Source organism: Stylophora pistillata, chromosome 4 (genome assembly GCF_964205215.1).
Source record: "Stylophora pistillata chromosome 4, jaStyPist1.2, whole genome shotgun sequence".
In the NCBI taxonomy this organism is placed as follows: Eukaryota; Metazoa; Cnidaria; class Anthozoa; order Scleractinia; family Pocilloporidae; genus Stylophora; species Stylophora pistillata.
Window position 1 is genome coordinate 17,887,676 of NC_142522.1, and position 11,468 is coordinate 17,899,143.

Here is an 11,468-nt window from a genome sequence, read left to right on the forward strand (position 1 = left end):
TGCAAAGAAATAAAGAGAAAAAAAGAGAAAAAAAGAGTTTGTTGCATAACTGTGTCATTTTAAAGCCATCGCATTGATTAGCCTCACAATCAACAAGAAAACAGTGGTGACAGAAAAAAAGTGCATTTTATAGCAAATCAATTTTCATCTGTTTTCAGAGCTACTTGGCTGCAAAGTATAAAATCATAAATTTAGTTCATGAAGTACAATACCTGTTCCTATTTTTTAATTGTGCAAAAAGCATCATAAAAGAAAGGTGAATGTTGAACATGTCAATGAAAGATAATACTTTGCATTTAAGGTCTTTGTTCCCAAAGGCTTATTGGAAAGGAAACAGAGAAAGAAAAAAGAAAACATTTTAAGAGGGATAAGGAATAAATTTATCAAAGTCAAGATGATTAATATGAAACTTACTTGCATTGCTTGTTGCTTAGCTTTAAGAAGTCCATCATGATACAGAAAGGCACTCCTTGTCAGAACTTTTGGAAACATCCCTTCAGGTTTTTGTATCAGGGTGTGAGTTTCTTCTACTGTACCCATATCTAATGACTTGTTTATACAGTGTACAATATCCTCCACTGAAACAGGAAAAAAAACAATCAAGGAGCAAGAATTCAATAAAAAAATGATTAATTATTAACTTAATAGGGAGCAAATTAAAATGATATTAGATTGCAGCAAGTTTGGAGATGACCTCAAATTATTCCTAACATTATCCCAAAGGTTAACCTGAGGTAAAGTTCCATTGTGCAAGTAAAATCTTTACTCCCCTGCCTGGTAGTGACTACTCAAACAGTGCCTATGAACACCAAGTACATAGTTGAGCTAAAACACGATGTGCCATAAGGGTCGCTTTAAATCACTTGAAAGGAGTTGTGGGTTGATGTGTCAAAAATACAAAAAAATTTTTTTTTCAAGATTTGTATTGAGCTAGGATCATTGGCTGAGAGAAACCCAGTTTGGTTTTAATTTTAACTGGATTGAACATGGAAAAAAAGGAGTTCTCACTTTGTCTGTGCTGTTCAGCTAGTTCATTAGCTGCATTGACTGCTTCCTGGATTTCTGTTTGAGTGAGATCAACATCAGTGAGACCAGTTTGCTGCCAAAGTAAACATGTAATTGTATTAATAAGCATCATAAAAACAAGCAAAGTATACTGATCATCACCTGTAAAAAGTTTACAGCAAACTATAACTGATGTCTAGGACAGAATTAATCCAGGATATGACTATGCATAAATAAAGTGAAGCTCAGATTAAACAAAGTCCCCTCAACTGAGAAGGCTCTTCCATTCATTTCTATTTACTTTGGAAGTGTGCTCAGGAAAATGAAACTGTTAAAGATTAACAACAAGCCTATAGAGCATTCGTGTGGAGGCGCGGTGGCCTCGTGGTTGGTGCGCTCGACTCCAGATCGAGTGGTCTGGGTTCGAGCCCCGGCCGGGACATTGTGTTGTGTTCTTAGGTAAGACACTTTACTCTCACAGTGCCTCTCTTCACCCAAATGGGTACTGGCAATTTAATGCTGGGGGCAACCCTGCAATGGACTGGCATCCCACCCAGGGAGGAGTAGAAATACTCCTTGTCGCTTCATGCTACAGAAATTGGAGTTAAGCACCAGCCTAATGGGCCACTAGGCTCGTAAACAGACTTTACCTTACCTATAGAGTATTCAGCAGCTATAAGCATATTTAATGAAAAAAAAAAAGAAGTGTGAACATGTGACTCAGTATGGATACCACTAGGTTGATCAACCAATATGGCTGCTGTTTTACTCATTTGGTACTTGTATGCAGGGCTCGAAAACACCCCCGTCCGGTCGTCTGGCACAAGTAGATTTTCCCTTCGGGCAAGTAACTTTCTCTCCTTCCTTGCCCAATGGGCAAGGACCCAGTGGGCAAGCCGTTCGCCAACTAAATTTTTGATAACGATTATGAGAAGAAAAGGTAAGCTTTAGGCCCAAAGGTAATCAAGTGTTTAGATGAAGCTTGACGAAAATTACAATTTATAGCGTAGTTTTGTTGATTGCGTGACGCGTGCTCACGGCTCAGAAGTGGTTGCCTAGCACGTGATCAAAATCTTCCCCGATCAAATTTCTTTCCAGGATAAAAATAGCCATGTTGGGAACAAAAACGCTGTGTTTATTTCTTAATTGTAGCAATTTCCCACAAGAATGTTTCGGTTTCTCTGTAACTCAACAGCGATATATTAATTAAAACTGTAGAAATTGTTCATGAAAACTGAGAAGTTGCATATTTCTACCATGAAAATGAAGCTAGCCCTTTGATCACACTACCTCAAGGTGATTACAACAGTGTTCATCCATGATGTTAATTATTACAAAGTGTACAACTTCATAAAAAGCAGAATGACGAGGTTAAAACTTGTGGAAGCATTACAATAAGTTATAATGGCGTAAACATGAAAGTGATCAGCACTAAGAGGACTACATTCAAAATGGCTTTATTACATTAAAATCCATTCTTGGGTTCATGAATTATTAATTAGTTTGAAAACTTCGGCAAGCAGGGAAGTGCCCCGGGCAAGCAAAACTTAAGGGTTACTTGCCCAACGGGCAAGGTGTAATTCAAATATTTTTCAAGCCCTGGTATGATAAATGTATGGTACATCGTGGCCACCCAGGCATAAAGTGCAAATGCTCTATTACTAACAAGGAAGTGCTGAAAAATACCTTTTGTTTTATATTTCTTTTCTCCTTTAACAACTTCATGTACCATGACCCATTTTCTTTGGTGAAACCTGTCAACTTAGCTGCTTTGTTGGATAAAGCAATTATCAAAGCCTCTTCATCATTATTGTTGACAGCTTGGTTAACTTCTCTGACAGCCTGAATCACTTCAAGAAAAATAGATAATCAAATAACTAAATATCTTTTAAATAATCAAGAGTACTCTGAAATGGGAAATAAAATGCTCTTTACAGCAATAACTGCTTGATATTAAAGAACTACTTGTTATAAGCTTCAGGATAAACTGAAATGTTTTTGCCCTCGTAAAAAATTAGCCCTAATATGTCTATACCTGTATTTGATTAAATTACTTCAAGTCATTTTTCAGACTCACATGCTTCCTCTGCCTTCTTTCTTCTGATCACATCATTAACCTGACTAATGTTTCCTTGAATTTCAGCCTGGGTTAGGAGTGTGTCATATACATCCATTCCCTCACTACTTGGTGACTATTAGAAGTACAAAATAAAATCATAATTTATCATTAATGACTTATAAATCACTAATTAACAATTCCTGGAATCTTTTGAACCAAGCGAGTGTAGTCCTGAGAATGACCAATGTCCATAGTTCCTTCTCAGAACTGCACTCACTTGGATGCTCACACTACACTATCAATGTGTGAACCTAGGGTTCAAACCATTTACTGTTATAAATAAAATAAGTGAATTCCAATGTATTTAAATTTCAAAACCACTAATTTTTTTTTAAAAAGTTGTCACCAGAATCAAGTCTCAAAATTGAGAAAGTTAAATGTACCCATTTTTCCATTATTTTTTTTAATTTGATAACATTGTCTGTATTGGAACTTTTTCCATTCAAATAGGTTAAAGAGAATTTTTTAATTAATCTAACTTTTGAAATCATAGAATCCTGTTTTCCTAAAATTTACCCCCTCCCTCCCCCCACTGTGCAAATTTGACTCTGACAAAAGCTTGCAAATTAAATACGAGTTCTAATTCATCCAGTTATAGAATAAATACAAGCACACTTGACGTGGTTACCGTAATCAGCATTAGTTCACTTCCCTTTTTAATAATAATAAGATTTGTAATAAAAGCATTTGTCACTTATCAAAATTAATTTGTACTTAAAATTGCTATCTTTGGTGGGGAAACCACCAGGGTTTTAAATGTCTACAAACTTCCTGGCTGCAAAGTGTTTCCTGCTTTTAGTTTAAATTTTCTGAGTGCCTGGTATGCTCACTATTCAAACCTGTGCTAAATGTCCAATACAACACACCTTTGCTAGAGCTTGGGCAGCCTTACTAGACTTAGCTTGGTAAAGGGCCTCCTGGTACCCTTCTGCATTATCTGCACTGATGTCAACTAAGTGTGCACTAGGATTGCGGAGAGCCTCAAGAGTGCCATTTGCATCTTGGTGGTCTATTGCATCATTGATGGCAATCACTGCAGCATGCACTGTACAAACCAATAAAATTATCTCTTGATATACTTTTCAAGACAATGAGGAAAGAAAATTAAAGAGTGAAAGGTGAACTGTGTAAAGTATGCCATTCTAACAAAGTTGCTTCCTCCAGAAACTTACATGCTGCTTCATCCACAGGCATCTGAAAAAAAGAGAAAAATCACAGACATTTAATGATTGGCTACAGAAATATCATCAATATGCTTGAAAACCATTTAAAATCTATTGAACTTTAAATATAAAGCATATCTGTATTAACACACCTCACTCTCTAAAATTCCACCTATCTTGCTAAAGGCTGGCATTTGAATTCCGTATTTTTCTAGCTCCTTCCTCATGGCACTGATCTGTTCCTCTGTATAAAAATTAGAGCAGATTGAATTTGTAAGAAAGTTTTAAATATTGTTACAGTAGTTAGTACTGCAATAAAGGGCTTGAAATAATGTCCACTCCACAGAAAAAGTCTAGCAAGAGATGGCTTTGGTCTGATTAATTTGGATATATCAACAAAGTTGAAATGGTAAATTGGCCACCGTAACAATTATAAAAGCTGACGTTTCCAACGTTAGCCCTTTGTCAGAGCGAAATGAGGAATTGTGGGTTGTGTGTGCTTGTAAAGGCAGAAAATGGAGCTACGTTATTGGTGGGAACATGGCAACGAGAAAAACAAGTCAGAATAAATTAGTGGAATGAAAAGCGTTCGTTGATCCCTATGGGATTTAGACTGCCGGTTTGAAAGATGAGCTTGTTACTGCTGTTATGCGTGATGTAACGCACTCATTACCTAGATCCCGAGAGGCACTGCGAGTTAAGAAAATACATGTGCTTGATCAAAGTGGGGAATCGTTTCAGCGCCCGTTTGACGTCATCATTTATATTATGAGGACACAAACGTAAGTTTTTTTTTGGTTTCGTTTCTTGTTTGTCAAGCCTTTTTCCGTATTTATAGTTGTAATTTCCTTTGTTTCCTTTTAGTTTTCGAAACCGTACAATGTTCGTTCAAGATGGTAAAGTCCATTTCATAATTACAAGTATGCGTGTTCAAGTTTGTGTTGTCGTACCGTTTTATGCGTGCACAGAGCTTTTGTTCAAGATTTTTACGGCTTTCCGTGCTACCTAAGTGCAAGGAAAGACTGCAGATTGCCATATGTTGCTTAGAATGATTAGGTAAATTAAAATGCCTAGCGACTGGTTTCGATGTATCCTTGTCATTCCTTTCCACAGGCATCTGAAATTATGCTAGGCATTTTAATTTACCTAATCATTCTCAGCAACATATGGCAATCTCCGGTCTTTCCTTACACTTAGGAAGCACGGAAAGCCGTAAAAATCTTGAACAAAAGCTCATCTTTCAAACCGGCAGCCTAAATCCCACAGGGATCAACGAACGCTTTTCATCCCACTAATTTATTCTTGTTTTTCTCGTTGCCATGTTCCCACCAATAACATAGCTCCATTTTCTGCCTTTAAAAGCACACACAACCCACAATTCCTCTTTTCACTCCGACGAAGGGCTAACGCTCGAAACGTCAGCTTTTATAATCATTACGGTGGCCAATTTACCATTTCAACTTTGTTGATATATCCAAATTATTTCGTTACCCCCACCGACGCAGCACCAAACAGTTTCTTTCAAAACTATCAGCCTTTATTCATTTGGTCTGATTAGATCCATGGCTATATATATAATCATTAAATACTGAGATAATGTGGGGAGGGGGAGGGCACTTAAACAGAGGTATTATCTAATGAGCATTCACTCGCCAGAACTGGCTATGCTGAAACATAAAATGGGGTTTGAGATAACAAATACCCTATTAATAATATAATTATTAAAAGTTAAAATGCAATTACCTCATTAAATCATAGCAGAGAAAAACTTACCAGTAAATTTGGCCTTGCCATATAAATCTTGTATTTGTGGTGCTAATCCTAACTTGAACAGGTACAAACTAGATAAGAAAAAAGTACAGAGAGCAACTCAATCAAAAAGTGTCATTCTTTATAGGGTCAAAAAGGGAAAAGTATGGTGATAATACAATATTAAATATTTATCATGTTTTAATAAGTTTTATCATTATCATTTTTATTATTACTTTTAATATTATTGTTATTATCATTATTATTATTATTATCATTATGGGATTGTGACATTTGCCCAACACCATTCTATTTTCTCAGGTGGAGTCAGCGCAGGTTTACTAATGGGGTTGCCCAAACTCTACAATAACTATCCTAACAATCATTGTTGATGATAAAGAGTCCTTAGCAAACTAAAATAACTTCCCTTTTTTCTGTAGGTTTGGAAAAAGTGTCTATTTTGAGTTTTTCCATAAACACTAATATCATAATACAAAAGAAAACCAAAACAAATACTTATTGTAAATATATCTGTTAAATTGATAGAAATAAGGTTTTACAAACGAGAAATAGCACATCCCTAATGATTTTTTTTTTCTATAGTCCAAGATTAAATAAATTCTGAATTTATCCTCATGTTGATTTTCCTATCATTTCAAATGAACAAGTGTTCTTATAAAATGGAATTTGTCATTACTTGTTAACACTTACATGATAGAGAGTGTATTTAATCCTGCATTTGCAGGTTAAAGACTTTTAAAATAAGCAGAAGCCAGTTCAACATTATTAGTTAACTTTTAATCACTAACTGATTAACATTAAGATGACTGAAACAAAGTGCATTGCCTATTTTTCCAGCAAACAACTAATGCAAGTTCTAAATAAATGGTTAGCTGTTACATCCAAACAGATTTTTGGTTCCTTAACCTAAGCTGACAGTTTAGGTCATGCTATCTAATGAGTTAGGTCACCACACTTGAGAGATCATGTAAATTGTTTACAACATAATAAGGAATAGACTTTGGTATCTTTAAAATAAAAATAAGGCCAACCAAATAATCTTGAGGCAAATTTCTAAAATTAATGAAAATGACTCATCCATAAAAAATTCCACTTAAAGAATACAAAGTAACACGAATCAACATGTCATGGGCAGACATGCAAATCACACTTTTCCTTCCTAATCAAATTATCATAATTTTTTTATATATCTGGAAAAGGTCTTCTGTACTTACAAAGAAAGACAAAAACAAACAAACAAAAAAAACATAAAAGAAACCTACCAAGTCTCAGCGACTTTCTCACCTCAATGCATGGATACAATATATTAGCTTTGGCATGTTCTTTCTGTCATAAATATCCGTTGTCTCAGGGAAGAAGACCTTGGACCACAAACAGATTCTATTGATAGCAAATTCTTAGAGAACGTTTAATGCGCAGTTGTGCTAACTAGATGAAATAATAGCAAGTTAACAAAACAATAACGGTCAATTCTGGATACAAACAGGCTAAAAACACTGCATAGTTTGTTGAATTTAAGACAATTTTAATCTTTGTAAATAACTGACACGCGCGAAATATTCTAGAACAAACACTTTGTACATCGTAGTGTACATAAATGTCTTCGTGCTAACTGTAAAGAAAACAGCTACAATTTCCTTAGAGGGGAGTTACTAACCTTCGGTAGACCAACTTTACCGCAGCTGTTCATGAAGTAATTAATATTATCTGTGTGACGAAAGTGAAGTCCCCGAGTCTGTAAAGCAATAACTGTTAGTCTAGGGTTAATTAGCTACAAGTTCTTGCAAAGTTAGAACTCCGATTGCGAGGCTAGCCACACAATGCACAAGGTTATGAATAAAAATGAAACACCACCAAATACAAGAGAAAATTATATAAAATTTACAAGAAATAGCACTCACATTCAACACTTTGAATTCTTTATCAAATATTTTGCGCAGGGGTACCGTCTCAGGAGTGAAGAAATTTCCCAGTTTTGCTAAAAACACACCATTCCTGAAAGCCTCCTCCAGTTCAGTTGTAGGCGGCAATTCCTCCTTCAGACAAGCCTCCATCCATCTAAAGATGATAGCAAGAGCTGTGATTAATATCAAAAATTAGCGGTGGAGCCTAAGAGGGAGTTCCTCTTCAAATTATATTTTGATACAGCTCTACCGCTGTTACACTTGGCGAGGGAGTTCTCGGAGTATAAATTTTAATTCAGAAATTCAGTACGTACAATTTCGCCTCTTCCAAGTGACACAGATATTGATAGGCCATCTGTTGCTTGCGCTGTTCGTCCATTTCCGAGCCTGAAGCTCTCTCAGGACTGGTCTCTGCAAAACGATTCAGCACAAAAAGTGAAAATAGAAAAACTCAAGCTCCAAGATCATACCGATCGCAAAATTCATTCGGGTTTATCATGTACCATCGCCAGCGTAGGCCCCACTCGAGTCATTCCACCTCCCATCTTCGTATTCCACACCAATTTCTGGTGTTGCCATCCTTCATTGAAGAAAATTTATCAAAATGAAATTACAGAACGAGGAACTCGGGGGAGGCACCTGATGTGCTCTAACATGAGCTATGTGTTGTTAAGAAATGGAGGGAATTTCGAAAACAACTTAACATATTATGGGTTGGAACGTGCTAGAACCCAAGCTCTTTACGAACCAATTTGCAAGGTAAATAAAATTACCATAGCGATGAGTACTTATGCGTGGTGGAATGTCTAGCTTTTATCTCTAACATGACGTAGAACGAGATTTTAATCCCCTTTAGACGTTTCTTAATATCAAAAGCATGGAGAGACCCCACTCCAAAGATGGATTGTCCCTTCCAGCCATTATCAGTAACAGCAACACAGACGACAGGTCAAGTCGTATGGAAAATTTAGAGGATCGTTTGGCTGTTCAGGAAAAGACCACAAGATCACTCGTAGACAGAGCGCTTTCGGTCAAAGAAGATATTATTGAAAGCTTGAGCATTGCTCAGATGAGCTGGCAAGGCGAGAAGAGAGCCAGGAGCTTGCTGCAAGAGCATATACGAACAATAACTACTGTTGTGAAAAGACTGAGTAGGGAAATTGAAAATTTGGAAGACGAAATCAGGTCGAAGCAAAGTCTAGTGGAAGGACAAAGTACGGCTGTGAAAAACTTAGAGCTTCATCACGTCGCCGGTGTCACGGATTTGAGAGGACGTGTTGCTCGATGCGATGCGGCAATTCAGAGGCTCCTATCGGATACGAGAAGTAACAACGAGGTTATAAGCGACTTCAAACTAAAGCAGGAACAGGCAGTCAAAGATTGTCGAGAACAAATAAGCTCTTTAGAGAGGGGGATTAACAACTTGACGCTAAAAATTGAAAAGTATATTATGGACCAGTCAAACAGTCTCGAAAAGTTGAAAGGAGAGTCCGATCAACGCGTTGTACAACTTGATTCTAAGACCAAAACAGTTGTTGAGGATATCCGGGGTAACATTTCTTCAAATCGCTTGTGGGCCGAATCGGAATATTTTAAACTGACTCAGGATTTTCAAACCAGGCTGGAAAGGTTTGAGGGTCTTATGGTTGAACGTCAGGAAAAACTAGAAAGAAGGGTGGACCATTACTTGGCAAAAGTAGATCGACTTCTTGAAGATGAAAAGAGTAAATATTACAATATCTGGGAGGTGAGACTCAAAGAAGTGAGGTCAGAACAGGAAAGGAACCTCCAGCTGTCCTTAAATCAAGTGAGAGATGAATATAGAAAGGGATTTAACAATGTCCATGAAAGTATTTCCAGCCTTCAAAAAGTGTTTCATGCAAAACTGAAATTGCTGGAAGATGATTTGCGCAAGGCAATTAACAATGTCCTGAGAATGGTAGTCCTTGTTTGACTAGTGTTCACTCTCCAAAAGTGAAGTGGAGGATCTCCTTTGCATAGAAGTAACCCTTTGATAGGAGTAATTTATAATTATGGTCTGTAGAAGGGCATCAAATCTAAACCCTGAAAATCATACCAATCCAATCTCACATCCCAAATAGGACAAGTAAGAGTGTGTCCTCCCCATGCATGATCTCCTCTGAGAAACATATTATCGGTTGTGTTGTAGATTTCAAGATGAACAAGATACTATCATATCAGTTGGAAAGAGAAGTATTTTGTAACTTTGACCATCTGTGAATATTTTTGTCAGAAGTACAACTACCCTATTATTAGATTGTGCTCATTAAGTGCGTAAGGTTTATTTTTGAACAACATCCATAGACTGTCAATATACAAAAAAAATCCACAAAGTAGGATAATTCTTTTCAGGCATACATTGTCACATTTTGTCTAATAAAAGGCTCAAAAGGTTAAAAACATTGTTTTAAAAAAATCACGAGATACTGCAAGCGTGCTGAATGGTCAAAAACCATTTGTTTATTGCAAACAATAGACAGCACTTTCTATCAGTTTAGCTGCTTAATAACCAACTGGGATGTTGAGAGAACACTCCAAAAGTTTGTGACTCTCAAGCAAGAAGTGAGTAATTTGCAAACTTTTCAAGGTTTCCCCCAACATCCCACAAGGGTTATTAGGCTGGTAAACTGATAGAAAGAGTGGTCTATGGCTTAAATATTCAACAGCTAGTGATAGAAGCGGATTCCCTTGCGTTGTAATTTCTACTAGCATTTTATGGGTAAGATGGGATGCAATTGGTACTACTACTTGGTCAAAGCCCATTTTCTGTTGTTGTGATGAACCCATCAGTGTACTGTAAAAGAAACATAGATGATCAAGATGATGCAAGTTTAGCAGTGGACATTCCTTGAGGTGGCTCTTCTTGTCCACTGTTTTCAGATCAAATTGGAATTTAGCATCCTTTTAACTCTTACATGATGTTGGCATAACTAAACAAAAGTTATTGACTCATTCCCCAATGATTTTCTTGGGTTCTACCAACATTATGCACTAGTTAGTGTTACAACAGTAAATTAATAAACGTGTAGTTTTTTGCTCTAGGGAAACTTCTTTAAAATGCAAGAACAAAATCTGGATTCTTCATGACAAAAATGAAACCATATCTCCCTGCAAACTTGGCATTATTCTGATCTCAATGCAGTATGCTACAGAAAATTCAAGGTGTATTTGATATTCCAGGTGGGACTGAGTATATTCCTAGGAAACCCACATCAGTGATTAATAATTGAAAAATGGAAAAGATGGACACTCATGAACAAATACCAAATAGTACAAGCTTATTATCACTGCTCCCCTTAGGCTGACACCTTGTCATGGTGGTGGAGCTTGTGTCTCAAGGACCCAGAGAACTGTGCCGGTGGGGACTTTGGTCCTGGCAGGTCTAACCATGCCGCATTGGTCGAAGGGTAGAGTCCAGGCTCCGGTTGTTCAAAGGGCGGATAACGCTATCCAACGGATAAATCGCTATCCAGCGGATAAGTGTTA

At 36.9% G+C, this 11,468-nt stretch overlaps 2 protein-coding genes across 3 annotated transcripts in view; one reads left to right on the forward strand and one right to left on the reverse strand.

The window, feature by feature from the left end:
• LOC111324920 (ras GTPase-activating-like protein IQGAP1) overlaps nt 1-8,635 on the reverse strand; it is a 31,338-nt gene extending 22,703 nt beyond the window's left edge. For both annotated transcript variants that reach the window (XM_088756470.1, XM_088756469.1), the window contains exons 1-13: nt 8,465-8,635; nt 8,276-8,372; nt 7,959-8,115; nt 7,715-7,792; nt 7,342-7,418; nt 6,061-6,128; nt 4,440-4,531; nt 4,297-4,318; nt 3,991-4,169; nt 3,083-3,197; nt 2,692-2,855; nt 1,009-1,099; nt 415-578 (exon numbers count right to left, since the gene is read on the reverse strand). In XM_088756470.1, the coding sequence (XP_088612596.1) occupies nt 415-578; nt 1,009-1,099; nt 2,692-2,855; nt 3,083-3,197; nt 3,991-4,169; nt 4,297-4,318; nt 4,440-4,531; nt 6,061-6,128; nt 7,342-7,418; nt 7,715-7,792; nt 7,959-8,115; nt 8,276-8,372; nt 8,465-8,540 (1,380 nt within the window). In that variant the 5' untranslated portion in view covers nt 8,541-8,635. The remainder of the gene's footprint in view (nt 1-414; nt 579-1,008; nt 1,100-2,691; nt 2,856-3,082; nt 3,198-3,990; nt 4,170-4,296; nt 4,319-4,439; nt 4,532-6,060; nt 6,129-7,341; nt 7,419-7,714; nt 7,793-7,958; nt 8,116-8,275; nt 8,373-8,464) is intronic.
• An 82-nt stretch (nt 8,636-8,717) lies between these two features.
• Nucleotides 8,718-11,023, forward strand: LOC111326080 (protein FAM81A). Its single transcript, XM_022930012.2, has one exon. It carries the CDS (start codon nt 8,839-8,841, stop codon nt 9,913-9,915), a length of 1,077 nt encoding a protein of 358 aa, XP_022785747.2. The 5' UTR covers nt 8,718-8,838; the 3' UTR covers nt 9,916-11,023.
• Nucleotides 11,024-11,468: the final 445 nt, after the last annotated feature.